Source organism: Pongo pygmaeus, chromosome 1 (assembly GCF_028885625.2).
Source record: "Pongo pygmaeus isolate AG05252 chromosome 1, NHGRI_mPonPyg2-v2.0_pri, whole genome shotgun sequence".
Lineage (NCBI taxonomy): Eukaryota > Metazoa > Chordata > Mammalia > Primates > Hominidae > Pongo > Pongo pygmaeus.
The window spans coordinates 159,999,571-160,019,299 of record NC_072373.2 but is presented as its reverse complement, the minus strand read 5'-3'; the positions used below and the strand labels follow the sequence as shown (position 1 = coordinate 160,019,299).

The 19,729-nt window shown below is 36.0% G+C and overlaps 1 protein-coding gene across 2 annotated transcripts in view; it reads right to left on the bottom strand.

Annotated features, from left to right (window-relative positions):
* Positions 1-1,750: 1,750 nt before the first annotated feature.
* Positions 1,751-19,729, bottom strand: part of ANKRD13C (ankyrin repeat domain 13C) — a 94,058-nt gene continuing 76,079 nt past the window's right edge. The window contains exons 10-13 of one of the 2 annotated variants that reach the window (XM_054482928.2): positions 17,689-17,768; positions 15,650-15,748; positions 11,792-11,892; positions 1,751-4,000 (exon numbers count right to left, since the gene is read on the bottom strand). In XM_054482928.2, the coding sequence (XP_054338903.1) occupies positions 3,870-4,000; positions 11,792-11,892; positions 15,650-15,748; positions 17,689-17,768 (411 nt within the window). In that variant the 3' untranslated portion in view covers positions 1,751-3,869. The remainder of the gene's footprint in view (positions 4,001-11,791; positions 11,893-15,649; positions 15,749-17,688; positions 17,769-19,729) is intronic. The other variant, XM_054482936.2, reaches the window with a different exon arrangement.

Sequence of the window (19,729 nt, the reverse complement as noted above, 5' to 3'; positions counted from 1 at the left end):
TACCATTTTTTATCTTTCTATATCATATTCTTACTGTAGTTTTTCTATGTCTAGATACACAAATACATTATAAGTATAATTTGTGTAATGCACAAATTGTGTTAGAATTGCCCACAGTACTCAGTACAATAATATGCTGAACAGTAATATGCTGAACCGGCTTGTGGCCTCGGAGCAACAGGCTTTATCGTATAGTCTAGGTGAGTGGTATGCTCTAACACCTAGGTTTGTGTAAGTACACCCAACATGGTTCTCACAATGACAAAATCACCTGATGCATTCCACAGAACATGTACCTATCATTAAGTGACACACAACTGTATTTAGAACATCCCAATTACTGTCATCCTTCTTTAGTCACCAAGAACTCTATATATGGGAGGTACAGGTAAATAAGTGGTGGGTTTTCTTTTTGGTTTTATGTTAGACAATGTTTCTACTCTAACCTAATTAAAGTCATTTTCACTGCAAAACATGATGAAAACCAAGAATGATTAACAAGCGCCTTTCTTAGAAGGTCTTAAGATTTTGCTTCAATATTTTTCAGTGTGTGGAAAAAGCAAAATTGTAATTCTATGTACCATAGGTACCATTATGACTGAAAGTATTACTCTTCTAAAATGAACTATAACAATTAAAAAGCTCATCACAAGGTAAGTTCACTCCGTAAGGATGGTTTGTATGATGTAAAAAATGTGATACTTAACATGTTATGAAATTTTTAGGTGGCAACCAGAGTTACTATTGCCTCAGATTTCTGACATAAAATGCTTTGCAAGAGTAGTTTTGGCTAATTTACAGTATACAAACAATCATGGGCTTTTACCAAGCTTAGTTCTGCTATCTTTACAAGTGACTTAATACCTCCTGTCCATTTCTCTAATGGGGGCAAGTTTTACACCAGTTGTTTTTCTCTAGCATGTTTGTAAATATGGGTAATATCAATGAGCAGAAGAAAGCACCTTTAATTCAGCAGTTAAACAACACAGGTTTGGACTGCACGGGTCCACTTACATGCAGATTTTCAACCGAACCCCTAACCTCCATGTTGTTCAAGGGTCAACTGTACTTATTTACAATATTTACTTCAGTCCTTTCATGGCCTGGAAACAAGATCTTTGTCTTCTGCAGACTTAGGGAAAACTAGGAAGAGGGCTCATTAAATAATCATTATTCATCGCCCTCCCCCAGGGTGTGAATAATAAACTGTATGTGAATACTACTATAAAAACCCATTTTTATTAGCATGAGTGGGGCTTAATTCCAGTTCTGAGCAGAAGGAAACAGTTTTTCATCTACTAACATGTATCAGCAGACAGATGTGACAGTTTCCAAACCATCATATGTACTTATACTCACAAAAATCAGGGCATCTACTTCGTACTACCCTTTTATGAAGTTTGGCAATTCTCTGTATGTGAATGTCTACAGAGGGCAAATTGTCTCATCAGAGAAATTATTTTCTCAAAGATGGAAACCATATCTTCTCTGGATACCATACCAGTGGACAAGAATATTAACCATTTCTAAACGGCCATTGAAGCTGACTATATGATGGTCCCCCTACCCAATTTAAACAGTTTCAAAATCACAAATGGAGAAGAACATAAAGAATTTTGTGTACCTATATTGCAAAATCTTGATTTTTCATGTGGTATTTTGAAAACATATGGTGTTTTGACTTATTCATTGGAAACACTGCATATAGCTTCATTCATTAACTGGATTAAAAGGCACATTTCGAAAAATCTTCATTAAAAGTAATACTGTGAAAAGTTTATTTGCATCGATTAATTCCTTTTTTCACCATCATAAGAGATATTGACATTTGTTTGCTCTTTGTGATCAGAGAAAAGACATTTTGGAATGGATAATCTGTTTCTACCATTCTTTAAAGAAAAAAGCTTTAAAAACAAAATTCAAGTGCAAAAATTTCCAGTAGTCTTCCTACCTCCAGTGTACCCCAGCAAAATATTCATAGCTGTGCTGTTAGGAAATTAATCAACCACAAGCTTCGATTACCCACGTTTTTTTCCTCCCTAAGGTGTCTATACTTATGAAAACATATATAGCACATTCCTGAAAGTATACCATATTCCTACAAAGGGAGCCTAGAAGCAACAGTGATCACTGCCTTTCAGTGTCTCCAACCCCACGTAACCACTGATAGGATAATTCAGTCTCTAAGTCATTTGATCTACCCATTTCCTGAATAACAGGGATCAACTTCTATTCAAGAAAGCTAGTCTGGGTTTACTAACATGCTCCCCCAAAATTCAATAGGTCCATGTAAGGTAGTAATTAGGTCTTTCAATTTTTAACTATGATTATTTTTCTTCATTATAAAATGTATTTAATGTCAACATATGCAATGCATGTATCAGTATGGAAGATGCAGCTTTAAAGATGTTTATTTAAAATTTTTCTTACGGTTTATGCTTTGGATTTTTAAATCTTATTTTCAATAAGGGTCTCTAAACTCCTTTCAAATTACCTAAAATCCTGGAAAAAGTTTAAGCTACTGGTCAGTCTAAAAAACTTGACAGATGCATTCTTGAGACATTCATCAGGATACATTTTAAAAACATCAATCTAAGTAAGCTCTTTAATACAACATGATACTTTATAACTGTTATATATTAATCCCCCTAATTTATTTTCATACTTGGACCTTCAAACTATCTTGGAATAAATAAGAAAAATTTTAAGTGCAAAAATGAGTAATACATGATTTTATCACTTTGGGGACAATGAAATCAATATTTTCCTGTGATTTAAAAAAAATAATAGGAGTAATCAATCTTGTGTATACTTCTGGACTTTAACTTGTAACAAATATATTCTGTTAGCATATAAAATGTTTTTATCTTATTTTGAAAAGATTAAATATGTAGGGTTGTCCAAAATATGTGTATTGTTTTTTAAAACTGACACCAATGCATCCATATTCTACTAAAAACAAAATAATCAGACTGATGTGCACTTATTAGGAAGCAAGTTTAAAAATTTGGAATTTTTTTTAAAGTGCTGAGATTTGGAAGAGGAATATCTTTAAACATGCTAACCATTACCTTATGATGAACATAACAAGGACTCAAACTCAAGTTTAGAAAAAAAAAATAGAGGTTCTATGAAAGGAAGATTAGTAACAAACATTCAGGTAAAAACAAATAGCACCACAACGAATTGCACTAAGGTGCTAAAGGAGGTACCTTATTCCCTGCAGAGTGAACGCTCCTTCTGAAATGTATTGCAACGTATAAATGCAATTGTTTAATGGTTACCATTTGGTTCATTCATCTACAGAAAATTGCATTCCTTCTAGTTCATTATATTGAACAAACATTCAAATTACTGAACTATACATAATGTTACATAGTTTACATTTTATGAAAACAAAGCTCGAAGGAATATTTATAAATGTCACCTTGCATAAAGATGACAAGTTTAAAAGGGCTCCATATCTCTTAAGACATTTAATTTACGTTAATGGTCCAGGAGTGTTTTAGATATAGATATAGATATAGATATATTTATATGCATATATATTTCAACAAGAAGTGTAAAAATTTTTAAAAACAAATCACAGCACTCATAGCTGCTTTACATACGAAGGTCTTAGGGTCATTAATGTGTCAAACTATTACATTTATAATATGTATATTTTTAAAAAGACCAAAAATGGCACATCAGAAAACTCGCTGAAATTCTTATTAGAGGCCCATTTTACTGTATCGTATTACTGATGTGTCGATTCAATGTGTAATTCCCTTTTCTTCACTGAAAGCATTTGTCCCTTCTATTTGGATCCACTTCTAGAGTCTCTGTATTTTCTTTCCTTGGTTAGACGGCATCCTTTTCCACATCAGTTAAAGATCAGGAAAACGGCTTGGGTCTTCCTTGTAGTCATCAGGTATAGTAAAGATGGAGCCATCAAATTCATCGTATCGAAACTCCTGAAAAGTCACAGTGGCTGTGATTGTGGGAAACACAGGTATATCTACAGAGAGAACATCAATGATAACATTGTAAAATCAAATGTTAATATTCATAGACTACAAAATACTATTGGAGATGTCCATATTCCTTAAAATGTAAAAAAAAAAAAAAAAAAAATACTCAAGAACCAGAAGAATTCAAATATATGTAGTACTGAGTGTGTGTTTCAGGGAGAGTTCTGGGTATTGATTAGTGAGGAGAAAAAGACATTCAGGCATCCAGCATTATATTGAAAACTCAAGATCCCATGCCTTCCTAGTCTTGAGAATATAATGCCAGATTCTACCGGTCTTTTTTTCTTTTTCTTGGGGCAGAGGGACAGCTACTTTTGTACTTTTTGCATTCTGACTTTTTTCTCTTCAGATTATAGTATATTTACTATTCTCACTCTTTGAGCTGATTTATTTTCATTCTTACTAGCCCAAGTAAAATACTCTAATCCTTTTTTGTTTTAAAACATTAAAAACAACGCATCACTTAAATATGTGGAATAAAAACAGTCTCATCAGAAATGGAAAAATATCATACCACTACAGCCTAATCTTCCAAATGAAATATATTTCTAGCTGAAATTGTAAGTAAAATCTAGCAATTAAAATGAGCAAGTTAATGATTACATAAAAATCAGAGTAAAATAAATAAAATGAACAAATACATTAAATTAAATGTTTAGTTTTATTCCTCATATGAGTTACTGACATGAGTACAAATCATAAAGCCTGGATTCAGATTCCTATAAATCATTTTACTCATGAGCCTCAGGGATTTCATATGTAAAATAAAGAAACTCTGAAATTCCCTTAAAACTCTGAAATGAGGTTGGGTGTGGTGGCTCACACCTATAATCCCAATACTTTGGGAGGCCAAGGCAGGAGGATCACTTGAGTCCAGGAGTTCAAAACCAGCATGGGCAACATAGGGAGACCCTGTCTCTATTTAAAATAATAATAATAAATCATTTTTAAAAAAACTCTGAAATGAGTATATGAAAGCTAATTCAAGTGTCTACCTAGGGTAAGGACACAAAGTAAATTAAGTCTAACTGATATAAGCTAGTATTCTATTGCAGAAAGTTATGTTCTTATGTAAAAAGGAAAACAAAATACCTTAATTAGATTTAAACACAATAATCAACATAACAATTATAGAGTTTCTAGTTATTTCTGGGGGAAGAAATTATTCCTTTGTACCTACTATATGCAGATGCTATCCTAATCCAGGGGTCTGTACACTAAGTCCTATTGCCAGGCCTGTTTTGGTAGGGCCCATAAGCTAAGAAAGTATTTTACATTTTTAAATGTTTAGGGAAAAAAAAGAATAGTATTTCATGAAGTGAAAATTAGGCTGGGCGTGGTGGCTCACACCTGTAATCCCAGCACTTTGGGAGGCTGAGACAGGTGGATCACTTGAGGTCAGGAGTTCGAGACCAGCCTGGCCAACATGGTGAAACCCCATCTCTAACAAAAATACAAAAATTAGCTGGGTGTGGTGGCGGGTGCCTATAATCCCAGCTACTCAGAAGGCTGAGGCAGGAGAATCGCTTGAACCCAGAAGGCGGAGGTTGCAGTGAGCCAAGATTGTGCCACTACACTAGAGCCTAGGGAACAGAGCAAGACTATCTCAAAAAAAAAAAAAAAAAAAAAAAAAAAAAATTACATGAAAGTCAAACTTCAGTGTCTGTAAATAGCTTTTTTGGAACACAACACGCCCACTCATTTACTTACTATCTATGGCTGCTCTCATTCTCCAAAAAGAGTAGTTGTGACAGAAACTATGGAGCCCACAAAGCCTAAGATTTTTTATCTTTCAGACAAAGTTTGCTGACCCCATTCTAGGTTTTGGATACACATCACTAAATAAGAAACAAAATTCATGCAATTATAGAGATTACACTGGTTGGGAGGGGCAGACAACAAATAAATGATGATGAGTATCTAGAAAAAAATAAAGCATGACAGCAGAATAGGGAGTCTCAGTGTTGGGGGTACGAGCTGTTGAATAGGGTGGCCAAAGGAAAACCTCAATGAAGGGACTTTTCAGTAAAGACCTGAGATAAGAACAAACCATGCAGTTGCCTGGAGGACGAAAATTCCAAATAGAAGAACACAAAGTACAAAAGCCCTAAAAGGAGGTATCTGGTTTAATCTCAGAACAGCCAGGAGGCCAATGTGGCTGCAGCCAAATGAATGAGAGGAAGATTAGCAGGCGATGAGGTCAGAGGGGAAATAGGCTGCCAGATCAGGTGGGGTTTAGGCCAAAAAAAAGACTTCAGCTTTTACTCTGGATCAGGTGGAAAGCCAATGGAAGGGTGTGACCGGGGTAGTACTATAACTGGAGTTTTGGCAGATGTAATGAGAATATAATACAAGGTGACAAGAGCGAAGAGGGAGATGTGCTCCAGAAGGAGCAGCCAGAGAGGGAGGAAGAAAACCAAGAGAGAGCCTATCAAAGAAGTCAGAGGAAAATGCAATGACTTGTCTCAGTTACTCACTGAGCCAAGGACTTCAAAATAAGAAAAGTCAAATCTTGAAGAGATTAATATAAAAACAGAAAAGTTTCTGCTACATCTAACAATAAGGATCAATAATAAATAAACAGGAAGAGAGAATCTGTAATGAACTAAGGAAGTGAGTATGCTTCTTATTTTGAGACAATTACAGATTCACAAGCAATTTTAAGAAACAATACAGGCCAGGCACAGTGGCTGACACCTGTAATCCCAGTACTTTGGGAGGCCAAGGTGGACAAATCACTTGAACTCAGGAGTTTGAGACCAGCCTGGGCAACAAAGTGATGAGACCCCATCTGTACAACAAATACAAAAATTAACTGGGTATGGTGGCTCATATCTGTGGTCTCAGCTACTTGGGAGGCTGAGGTGGGAGGATGGCTTGAGACTGGGAAGCGGAAGTTGCAGTGAGCCGAGATCATGCCACTGCATTCTAGCCTGGGCAACAGCGTCAGACCCTGCCTCAAAAAAAAAAAAAAAAAAGAAAAGAAAAGAAAAAGAAAGGAAGGAAGGAAGGAAGGGAGGGAGGGGAAAGAGGATGGAAGGAAGGAGAGAGGGAGGCAGGGAAGAAGGAAGGAAGGAAGGAGCAAGCAAGGGAGATTTCCTGTAGCCTTTATTCAATTTTATCCAATTTCCCCCAATGGTAACATCTTACAAATAATATAATATAAAAATCAGGATATTGACAGTATAGTAAAACATGATGAATATTTCCATAACCACATGTTGTCCTCATGTTGGATCCCACAGTGTTGTCCTTTTATAGCCACAATTGCTTCTCTTATGCCTCACCCCTTCTGTAGTCCCCGGCATCCACTCAACTGTTCACTGCCACAGTTGTTTTCACTTCGAATACTTTACATAAATGGAATCATACAGTATATAATTTTTGGGATTGGCTTTTTTCTACTCAGTATAATTCTCAAGCAATTCATCTAGGTTGTTTCATGTATTAACAGTTCATTCTTTTTATTGGTGAATAGTATATCCCATGGTATAGGTGTATCATTGTTCATTTACCTGTTGAAAATTGTAGTTTTGGGCTATTACAAATAAAGCTGATATAGAATAAACATTTGTGTACTTTTTTTGTGTGTGTGAACATACTCTTCATTTGTCTGATCTAAATGCCTAGCAAACTAACACAGCTATTCTAGCTTTTTTGCCTTTCCATCCAAATTTTAAAATAATCTTGCCTATGTCTATAAAAATATCTTGTTGGGATTTGTCTCTCAGTACTGCTTTATCTATGTTCCACAAATTTTGATATGTTGCAATTTCATTTTCATTCAGTTTAATTTATTGTTTTATTTCCTTTGAGACTTCCCTTTGACATATAGATTATTTAGAAGAGTGCTCTTTAAGTTTCCAAGTGTTTGGACATTCTCTTGTTATTTTTCTAATATTAATTCCTAGTTTAATTCCATTGTAATCAGAGAACATACTTGGTATGATTTTCGGTTCTTTTATATATATTCAGGTTTGTTTATAGCCAACATGGTCTACCTTGGTATATGTTCCATGGGCACTTGAAATGTATGTGTATTCTGCTGTTATTGGGTGGAGTATTCTATAAATGCCAATTAAATCCTTTGGCTTATGATGTTGTTGATTGTTCTACATCCTTGCAAATTTTCTGTCTGTTGTTATATCAACTGTGGAGAGAAGGGTGTTGAGTCTCCAGTTATAATTGTGGATCTATTTTTCCTTTCCATTCTTTCAATTTTTGTTTCATCTATCTTGCAACTGTTACTTGGTATATATACATTTAGAATGGTTACATCTTCTTCATAGATTGACCCTTTTATCGCTAAATAATATCCCTCTCTGTCTCTAATAATTTTCTTTGCTCTGATATCTGCCTTGATTTTAATATGGCCAATCCTGTTTTCCTTTGATTAGTGTTTGCATGATATATCTTTTTCCACTCTTTCACTTCTAATCTGCCTATATCATTATATTTCAAGTGAGTTTATTGAAAATAGCAGACAATTGGATCATGGTTTTTGTTTTTTTTTTTTTTTTTTTATTGAAACAATCCTGCTCTGTCACCCAGGCTGGAGTGAGTGCAGTGGCGTGATCTTGGCTCACTGCAACTTCCGTCAGCCTCCTAGGTTTAAGCAATTCTCCCACCTCAGCCTCCCAAGTAGCTGGGATTACAGGGATGAGCCACTGCATCCAGCCTGGATCATGTTTTTTAATCCACTTTACCAATCACTATCTTTTAATTGGTATATTTAGACCATTTACATTTAATGGCATTATTAATATGTTAGGGCTTAGGTCTGCTATTTTATTTTTTGTTTTCTGTTCATTCTCTCTGTTCTTCATTTCTCTGTTTTCTTTTTCCTGCCATTCTTAGGTTACCTATTTTTTAGAATTTCATTTTAATTTATCTATGGTGTTTTTGAGTTATCTCTTCTTACAGCTTCTATAGTGGCTGCTCTAGGTATACATTATTGTGTGTATGTGTGTGTGTGTCTGTATCACAATTTCCCGGTGTCATAATTTTACCAACTCAAGTGAAGTAAACTTATCTCCCTTTATGTCCCTATACCTTCCCCCCATTTAAAATATAATTGTAAATAGAAAGTAAGAATAGAGAGATAAAAGTAGGCTTTCAAATAGCTTGGCTGTGAAAAGCAAAGATTAAAGCAAGTGCTGGTGGAATTACAGGTGTTTTTTTTGTTTGTTTTTGTTTTTTAGTTTTTTTGTTTGATTTTAAAAGGGGAGAGACCTGAGCAACCCTAACAACTGAGAGGAAAAATGCAGTAGAGACAGGTAGAAGGAAAACGAGAAATATGAAGTGACTCATGCAGCTAGCTTTTTTTGTTTTTCCCCTTGAGACAGAGTCTTGCTCTGGTTGCCCAGGCTGGAGTGCAATGGCATGATCTTGGCTCACTGTAACCTCTGCCTCCTGGGTTCAAGTGATTCTCCTGCCTCAGCCTCCTGAATAGCTGGGATTACAAGCACCCGCCACCACACCTGGCTAATTTTTAGTAAAGACAGAGTTTCACCAAGTTGGCCAGGCTGGTCTCGAACTCCTGACCTCAAGTGATCCACCTGCCTTGGCCTCCCAAAGTGCGAGATTACAGGCGTCAGCCACCGTGCCTGGCGATACAGCTAGCTTTTTAAAAGAGCTGGGAGGAGAATAGATCCATAATACAAATGAAGACATTACTCAAGCTAAGAAGAGGGGCGCCACTTCCAGTGAGATAGGAAGATGAAAGAAAAGGTTGGGCTCGGGGCAGAAAAATCTTTATGGGGTGTTGGAAGTAGTGAGGGAGGTCCCATTTCTGATATTCTCTTTTTGTATCCAAGGAAGTAAAAATCATCTGCGCTTAGGTTGTAGAAGGAAGTGGTGGGGGAGGATGAAGATTTGATGATGAAAGAGGGTCAAATTTAGTCTTTGAGCAAAATGACAGAAGAAGCCAATCAGAGAAAAGACCATTCATAATCAGCACTTAAAGCTCTGGCTGATTCTGAAAACATGTAATTGTGTTAACAATAATTTCCAAATTTTTATAATTTATCCTAGTTGTGTTTTTTATCCTAAACGTAGAAAAAGAAATGGTGAAAGATTAAACATACACAGGAGGAAGTTTTACAGGGTTGGTTCAAAAGAAGGACAGAGAAACAAAAGAGAAATAGTTAAACAAATACGCCATAACTTTAAGTATACAAGCAAAAGATTATTCCTTGTTAAAAATGTGGTTCTACATCAAAGAAATGCCTGCAAAAAAAGGATTGCAGATTTTTTTCTTCTCATATAATGAAAATATTTCCTTTGCATAAAAATAAATGTATTGTGGGGTTTGATTTGGGTTTAGAACTTAAAAATAGATGTGAATACAGAGATAGTTTGAAATTCTCATCTGTTTAACTCCTGTTCTCTATTCTGGTTTGTCATGGGTCTCTTAACAGTACCTAGAAGGGAGTCTAAAACTTGAAATATTTACCTCACCATAGAAAATGGCAATGGAGTTTTAAACTTCTGCAGAAATGCTAACACAAAGATCCCTTATGGCTATGGCACACAGCTCTGAATTGCATTAGTTTTCTAACCATTTCTGCCTAAGATCTTATCACTGATTTCTCCAAGTAGACACTGGATTCCTAGTGCTTTTGAATTGCAAAGGGCAACTAGAGTGACATTTTGAAAATCATTTATTTAAAAGTCATTTTTCATCTAGAAAATGTTTATTTCCAGGTGTGCAAAATTGTGAAGATCAGGTTTAATTTTTAGCAATGAAAACATTTTGGCCTAAGTATTCTGAGATGTGGTTTTAAAAATATTGAATAAAACAAGATACATCTGAAGAATTATAGCACTCATTAAATACTGAGTGGCTGAATTGATGGATAGTGTTAAAGGATCTCCTGAAGCTTGAATTAATGCTAAATCTAAATCTAAACACCCAAAACACCTTTTAATAGTGTCTTCTTCCTTGGTTTCTCATACGTTAGAAAACTATATGCAAAAATGAGTGTACTATTTCTAAAGATCATTGCTTAAGATGAAATTAAACATTTAGGGCTGAAAAATAAAACGTATGAGTATTACTTTATCCATCAACAGTAACTGCTTACTCCAGAAACATTCCCACTACACAGAAACTCGAAGCATAGCTAAAAATCTGGGCTAATATCTAGTCTCCCTATTTCACATGAAAAACAATATTACAGTACATCATTAGTTTACCCACACTTATCTTGTGTGAAATAGATCCCTTACATTTAATTTAAATCAAATAGAGTAAGAATTCTCATCAGGCACTTTAAATATTTGACAAAACATAAATAAATGCATATAATTACTGAAAAACTTTACAAAAATGTAAGCAACTAGGACATCTATTTTCCTTTAAAACAGCAGCCCCCAACCTTTTTGGCACGAGGGATCTGTTTCGTGAAAGATAATTTTTCCACAGACTGGTGGGGGTCGGGGAAGGCTTTGGAATGAAACTGTTCCATCTCAGATCAGGCATTAGATTTCATAAGGAGCATGCAGCCTAGATCCCTCACATGTGCAGTTCACAATAGGGTTCATGTTCCTACAAGAATCTAATGCCACGACTGATCTGACAGGAGGCAGAGCTCAGGTGGCAATGCTCACTAGCCTGCCGCTCAGCTCATCTCCTGCTGTGCATCCCACTCCTAAAAGGTCACGAACCAGCAGAGGTGTTGGGGACCCCTGCTTTAAAAGAAATTGCTTATTAAATGTTAATAAACAGCTCCATATTCCTAATGGACACTAAAATTACATCTAATTTTTTCTCTTACCTAATTTTACAGGAAAGCCTGGAGGAAGCTTCATCTGAACAAATTCTCTAAGCTTGTTAAAGTGCTTGAAGGGAGCTACTACTTCTAAAACATTCAATAATCTGAAAAATGGAAGAAGAAAAAAATGTTTTCATTGTTCAAATTGCCTTGTGTCCTTACGCTTTTTAACTACATGCTTCAAACTTGGACAGTAGTATTGACTTCCAGATACTAAGGATGAGTAAATTACAGACTTTATTCCTCCTTTTTACTCTATAATGGTTTATAACTTTTGATTGTGCAGCCATAATTTTCACAATTGTTTGATTTTAGGTCCATATTTAGATAGACTCAAAACTAATAACTAGATTCACTGTTTGGGTGGCTGATTTCCACTGCCAATTTATTGTGTGTGTAAAAGGCTCTTATGTGCTTAATATTCCTTGATTTCCTGAATATTTGATAAATGATTGCTTCTTATCTTTATATTTAAAGGGAAACTTGACTCACATAAAATTTCAGGTTGTACTATCTTTCCCTCTGAACTATAATTTCATAATATCTCTTAGCATTCTATATCATATTAGTCATTATGCTATAATTTCTTTCATCTTTTGGTTGGATGGATTTCTTTTTTAAGTAGTAGTATTTTTCTTTGAAAAAAATCCTACTACTGCTATGTTTCTTGAATTCTTTTGTGCTTGAGAATATCTTCAGTTGCCTCCATACATAAATGAAAGTTAGAAATACTGACAGATCACACTTTTGTTACTTCAGAAAAGTAAAGATATATGAAAAAATGTAAGGCCAGGCTGATTTTACCCCTTTTCTGCCCGGATGCCTTTGGATTTCTTTATCAACAACTGAAGCCCAATAGTTTGATCAGGATAATTTTTGTTACTAATCATTCTGTATCAATTTTTCGTGGAACCTAATGTCGTCCTATAGATTTAGTTCTTCATTACAGAGAAATTTTCTTCTATCATATTTTGAATATTATTTTGGTTATACTTGGAGGCCTTTTAAGTAAAACATGAATGACTCATATTGAACCATTTTTGTCCTCCATATCTACTGCTTGTGTAATTTCTTTAATCTCTTCTACTGAATTCACCAAGAGTTGTCAAAATTTAATTTTCAGTTACATCTATTCTGTTCATTATTGTTTCTATTGTATTTGTTTTGTAATAGTGCCATTTAGTGCTCAATTTATTTCCTCAGCTTTACAATCTCCTTTTCATTTCATTTTACTGTCTTATATTCTCATCTCAGAAAGATCTACTTTACTGATTTCGTGTTCTTTCTTGTTTTCTATGGCATTTATAGGTAATTTTCTTTTCTTTTTTTTTTTTTTTTTGACCTTTTAGAACAAATTATTTGTCTGGCATTTGTATGCTGTGTTCTGTATTTCTTTTTTTTTTTTTGAGATGGAGTTTCGCTCTTATTGCCCAGGCTGGAGTGCAATGGCGTGATGTTGGCTCAACGCAAACTCTGCCTCCTGGGTTCAAGCGATTGTCTCAGCCTCCTGAGCAGCTGGGATTACAGGTATGCACCACCACACCCGGCCAATTTTGTATTTTTAATAGAGACGGGGTTTCTTCATGTTGGTCAGGCTGGTCTCAAACTCCCGACCTCAGGTGATCCACCCACCTCAGCCTCCCAAAGTGCCGGGATTACAGGCGTGTGCCACCGTGCCCGGCTCCTTATTTCATTTTCTCTTTCAAGAGTAGTGGTTATAACTGCCACATTTTATAAATTCTAAGATATTCTTTTTTTTTCATGTAACATATATGAAATTAGGATAACTCCTAAAATTGATGACATCTTAATATTAGCTGCAGTTTTCTTCTTTATTAGCAAGTAGAATATAAAATTGGTGAATCTTTGGCCAGGTGTGGTGGCTCACATCTGTAATCCCAGCACTTTAAGAGGCCCAGGTGGACAAATCACCTGAGGTCAGGAGTTTGAGACCAGCCTGGCCAACATGGTGAACCCCATCTCTACTAAAAATACAGAAATTATCCAGGAGTGGTAGCACATGCCTGTAGTCCCAGCTAGTTGGGAGGCTGAGGTGGGAGGATCACTTGAACCTGGGAGGCAGAGGTTGCAGTGAGCCGAGATTGTGCCACTGCACTCCAGCCTTGGCAACAGAGTGAGACTCTGTCTCAAAAAATAAATAAATAAATAAAATAATAAAATAAAATTGGTGCATCATTGAGTCAACTGGGTCCTAGATATGACAAATTTTGGCAGATGTGTATGTGTGGCTAACTCTCCACATTTTCTGAGACTTCTCTCTCTCTGACATAACTTGAGGGCTGTATAGAACAATCTATCTACTTATCTAAAGCCTAGATATGGGTAAAGCTCAGGTATGTATGTACTTTTTTAAAAAATATGCACCCTGCTCTCTTCTCTGATCATTTTTAAAAAATGTATTAGTCCGTTAAAAAAAATTAATGCATTAGGCCAGATTTGAAAGGGAAGGAACTAGTAAGAGAAAATCGCCCAGTGCTTCATCTCCTCCCTCCCACTTTAGTGAGGAGCCTAAAACCACAGTTGTATCAGTCAGCTCTTGCTACCCATCTCTCATTCCAGCCATCTCTCCAAATTGAGTATTTTTAAAAAGGAGCATCCAATGAGTACATGTTTGAGAGGATATATTCAATATGTTTACCATAATATTGTTGAAAATGGTGACAAACTACAAATAACCAAAATGTTTATCAGTAGATGAATGATAAAATAAACAACAGTATATCAACACTACAAAATAACAAGGAAAAAGAATAGACGAAAATATAATCACTGTAAAACTTCAAGACACACTCATTTTTTCTTTTCTTTTCTTTTTTTTTTTGAGATGGAATCCCCAGGCTGGAGTGCAGTGGCACAATCTTGACTCACTGCAACCTCTGCCTCCTTGGTTCAAGCGATTCTCCTGCCTCAGCCTCCCTAGTTGCTGGGATTTCAGGCATGCGCCATATGCCCAGCTAGTTTTTGTATTTTTAGTAGAGATAGGGTTTCACCATGTTGGGCAGGCAGATCTCAAACTCCTGACCTCAGGTGATCCGCCCACCTTGGCCTCCCAAAGTACTGGGATTACAGGCATGAGCCACCACGCCCAGCCAAGATACACTCACTTTTAAATGAAAACAAGGAACACACAGAAGAAAACGTGAACCATTCCCCCATTTTTATTTTAAAAAATGCAAAAACATGGATAACTCTAGACAAAAATACAACAAATAGTCATTAACTATTGATGTGTTAAAATATCACATTTTATTCTGTACATTTCCATACTTTTGGATTTTTTTAAAACAAGCATGTATTCACGTATTACTTTTTATAATTTAAAAACCTACTCGGCTGGGCGTGGTGGCTCACGCCTGTAATCCCAGCACTTTGGGAGGCTGAGGTGGGTGGATCACCTGAGGTCAGGAGTTTGAGGCCAGCCTGGCCAACATGGCAAAACCTCATCTCTACTAAAAATACAAAAATTAGCCAGGCATGGTGGCAAGCACCTATAATCCCAGCTATTCGGGAGGCTGAGGCAGGAGAATCGCTTGAACCTGGGAGGTGGAGGTTGTGGTGAGCCGAGATCGCGCCACTGCACTCCAGCCTGGGCGACAGAGCAAGACTCCATCTCAAAAAAAAAAAAAAAATTCTACTCAAAAATTTATCTGGTGAAAGTAGTAAAAATCAATACCTTTGCGAACCAGAAAATTTCTAGAACAGTACACACACTATCAAGGCAATGGCTATTTGCTTTTCATTTCAAAGGTCTCAAATGCACCACTGGGGTGCAAATATTATTACAGCCTTTAGGGTTTAATAGTTTCATTCATAAACATTTGTAGTTAGTAACAAACTTACAACTCTATCCCTAAGGGAAATTCCTGGCTCATGGCTATCGTAGCTTTAAACGTTTTCTTACTCTCTTTGCACACCAATTCTCTACCCAGATGAGGAGCTCTAAAATGGGAGGAAAACAAAATGTTAGGAAACGTTTTCCATAGTCTATCACCTTCCTAAGAAGCATCTGTCATCTTTCAATGACATTCATTAATATTTCAATTTTTCTTACTCTGTCTACAGAAATAAAATTATGCTAAAAGGGAATAAGATATGTATAAGAAATTAAGACAAGGGCAATAAAAAAGAATAGCAAAGAGTAAAAGTTCAGAAATTATCAGATCTCAACTAATTTCACATTGCATAGAATTTTAATAACCACTATTTTTAGGAATAAAGAAAATCATTAGTAAAAAAATTTTTAAGGTATCACTGTATATCTTTAAAGTCACTTATTCAATTCAATCTTCCTTACTGTCTATTACAGCCTCTGCATTGATCAATAAGAAATATTGTGAAGAATAAGGAATTCTATATTAACTATTATCAAAAGAAAATTATCAATTTAGCATAAAGATCTAATTGGCTTTTATTTGCAATTCTAGCACAGGACAATACCTAATTCTGTAAAATAGAATGCGCGTTCCAATAAGCTGAAAAGAGGAGGTTAGCTTTATAGACTGAAAAGGCTGAAGTGGAAACAGTGGGGAAAAAAGGTGATCTGGTTATTTCAAAGTTGCTTTCCTTATACAGTTAAAAAAACAGAAGACTTAGTTACTATGTTGACTCAGGTTGCCTGGAACGTTCTTTTCTTTTCATTTTAAACTGGCCTATTTCAAAGTTCAGTTTAATTATGTAGTACTTAGCAGAAGTAACTACATTCTGGTTTGGTATGGTCTGCTGGTGCCTAGTGCATGCAGGAGGCTAATCTAATACAATAATACCCTCATAAATTGTGTTTAACACCATAAAATGTTAAGGTCAGGCGCAGTGGCTCATAGCTGTAATCCCAGCATTTGGGAGGCCGAGGCAGGTGGATCATTTGAGCCCATAAGTTTGAGACCAGCCTGGCCAATATGGTGAAACCCTGTCTCTACTAAAAATACAAAAATTAGCTGGGCATGGTGGAGCGCACCTGTATTCCCAGCCACTCAGGAGGCTGAGGTGAGAAAATGGCTTGAACCTGGGAGGCGGAGGTTGCCGTGAGCTGAAATCACGCCCACTGCACTCCAGCCTGGGCGACAGAGCAAGACTCCGTCTCAAAAAAAAAAAAAAAAAAAAACTATAAAAATATTAAGATGGAAACATCTTGGAGAATTTAGAAAAATACAACAAAACTTTCAATAAGAAAAAAAAATGACAACTTCTTCCTAAACAGGAGCAGGAAAGTAATATTTTATATTTTATTCTCCACCAAAAGGAAATAATGGTTGGCCAGGATACGCTTTTTACTTATCTATTTATTAAAAATAAACTCTGTATTCATTCATCATTCTTTTAGTCAATAAATATAAACTGAGTATGAGCTATGTGGTAGGCACTCTACTGTTAGTAATATTACATCAGCAAAAGTCCTATGGAAGGACAGTGAGAAGTAGTCTAGCATAGGTTGAAACTAAAGGATAATGACAGGTGAGGAACTTGGAAAGGCAAAAAGAAGATAAATAATGAATGGCCTTGCACACTATGCTAAAAAATCAGGATAATCACAAAATAGAAAAGCTCATCATACAATGGGAAATCTCAAGTAAGCAACTGTCCTGTGCAATTTCCTACATCATATTTCCTTAGAACAGTGTCCTTTAGTTTTTTAGGTGTGTATAAATTGACAGGAGGGATACAGAAAGATCTACAATCATTTGCAAAGAGGGTACATAATTTGGGACACTTTGCCCTTATCATATTTAATCCATATTTTTAAAAGGTAGAAGAATTGCTTCAGTCAAAGATATACCAATAATTCTCTCCAAAATAATTTACACCAAAATATTCACATACTCAGTTTTTACAAATTATTCTTTCTAAAAACCAAATAATACATAAACAAGAAAAAAACTTACTTTCCATTTTCAGCAGATATATATTCTTCCCATGTAATAGTGTTCTGAGGAGGAGGTGTAAGAGACTGTCTTCGAATCGGCTGCCAAAAAAAAAAAAAAGAAAGAAAGAGGGGTGGGGGAGAAAGAAAAATGTTATTTTTTAAATATAAGATTAAAATACATCGTAAACTATTAAAACTAACAATCTACTTAATCTCTTCAATATAATACTTGAAAAGGTTCCTTCCAAGATCATTCCATGGTGATTTAAGCTCTATTGGTAATATTTATTATCAATTTTTTTTAAATCCCAAAAAGACAAATATCAAAATAATAACACCCATTCATTCAATGTTTCAATCATCTAAAATGTTCCTGGCATTATACTAGCTGCTGAACATGGAACTAAAAAGAAGTGTAAAAACTAACTCTGGGCCAGGCATAGTGGCTCATGCTGGTAATCCCAGCACTTTGGGAGGCCAAGGCGGGTGGATCAGGAAGTCAGGAGTTCAAGATCAGCTTGGCCAAGATGGTGAAACCCTGTCTTTACTAAAAATGCAAAAGAATTAGCCGGGCGTGATGGTGAGTGCCTGTATCCCAGCTACTCAGGAGGCTGAGGCAGAGAATTGCTTGAAATTAGGAGGTGGAGGTTGCAGTGAGCCGAGATTGTGCCACTGTACTCCAGCCTGGGCGACAGAGGGAGCTCTGCCTCAAAAAAAAAAAAAAAACAAAAACTCTGATTCAAGGAATTTACAATTCAGTTGGAAAGAAAAAAAAAAATACAGACATGAACAGTTAACCAGAAATATAAAAGAGCATATTATTAAAGGCCAAATGAGATGATAGAAAATAGAAAATATATCAGAAAAGATAGCACTCTTCTGTGGGTAATGATCAAGACTATGCAATTGGACTTCAGATTTAAATGAAGATGAAACAGAGAAAATTAAAGGTAAAACACACAAGAAGACTGATTTAAACTCAGATGGGAAGTTCAAAATGGAGATCAACAGTAGATGGTAAAAACTGCAAAGGTCATATTTTAAAACTTTCACCCTATCTTTGCTAAATATGAATTTCAATCACTGTAAGATGAACTGGCAATAAGGAACTAAACTCTGGAGCAGAAAAGGAAATTGGAAATTCCTGGGCCAGGTGCAGTGGCTCATGCCTGTAATCCCAACACTTTGGGAGACAAAGACAGGAGAATCACTTGAGCCCACGAGTTTGAGATCAGCCTAAGCAACATAATGAGGCTCTGTTTCTTAAAAAAAAAAAAAAAAAAAAAAAATTAGCTGAGTGTTGTGGTGCGTGCCTGTGGTCTCAGCTACTTGAAAAGCTGAGGCGGGAGGATCACTTGAGCCCAGGAAGTTGATGCTGCAGTAAGCCATGATTATGCCACTGCACTCCAGCCTGGGTAACAGAGTAAGACCCTGCCTCACAGGAAAAAAAAAAAAAAAAAAAGAACTGGCCAGGTATGGTGGCTCATGCCTATAATCCTAGCACTTCGGGAGGTCAAGGCAGGTGGATCACTTGAGGTGAGGGGTTCAAGACCAGCCTGGCCTATATGGTGAAACCCCATCTCTACTAAAAATACAAAAATTAGCCAGGTGTAGTGGCTCGCACCTGTAAACCTAGCCACTCAGGAAGCTGAGGCAGGAGAATCACTTGAACCCAGGAGGCAGAGATTGCAGTGACCTGAGATCACGCCACTGCACTCCAGCCTGGGAAACAGAGCAACTCTCTGTCTCAAGAAAACAAAACAAAAATAAACCTCGTAAATAAAAAAAAAATTTTTTTTTCAATTGCTAATGAAAACCTAACAGGACTATGGAGCAAAAAGACAATAAGTGAAAGACTAATACAAATAATGAGATGTTAATAACATTGAGAGGGTCTCATTCAAGAAACGTGGTTTTACATATAATTAGTGTAAGATGTTAATGAGCTGTATATTAGAGTTGTTAAAATCAAGGATTGTTAAAACATAAAATTGAGTTAGAATCCCAGCTCCAATACCTGGTAGTTGTGTGAATTTGGGCAAGTTACTTTCTATTATGTC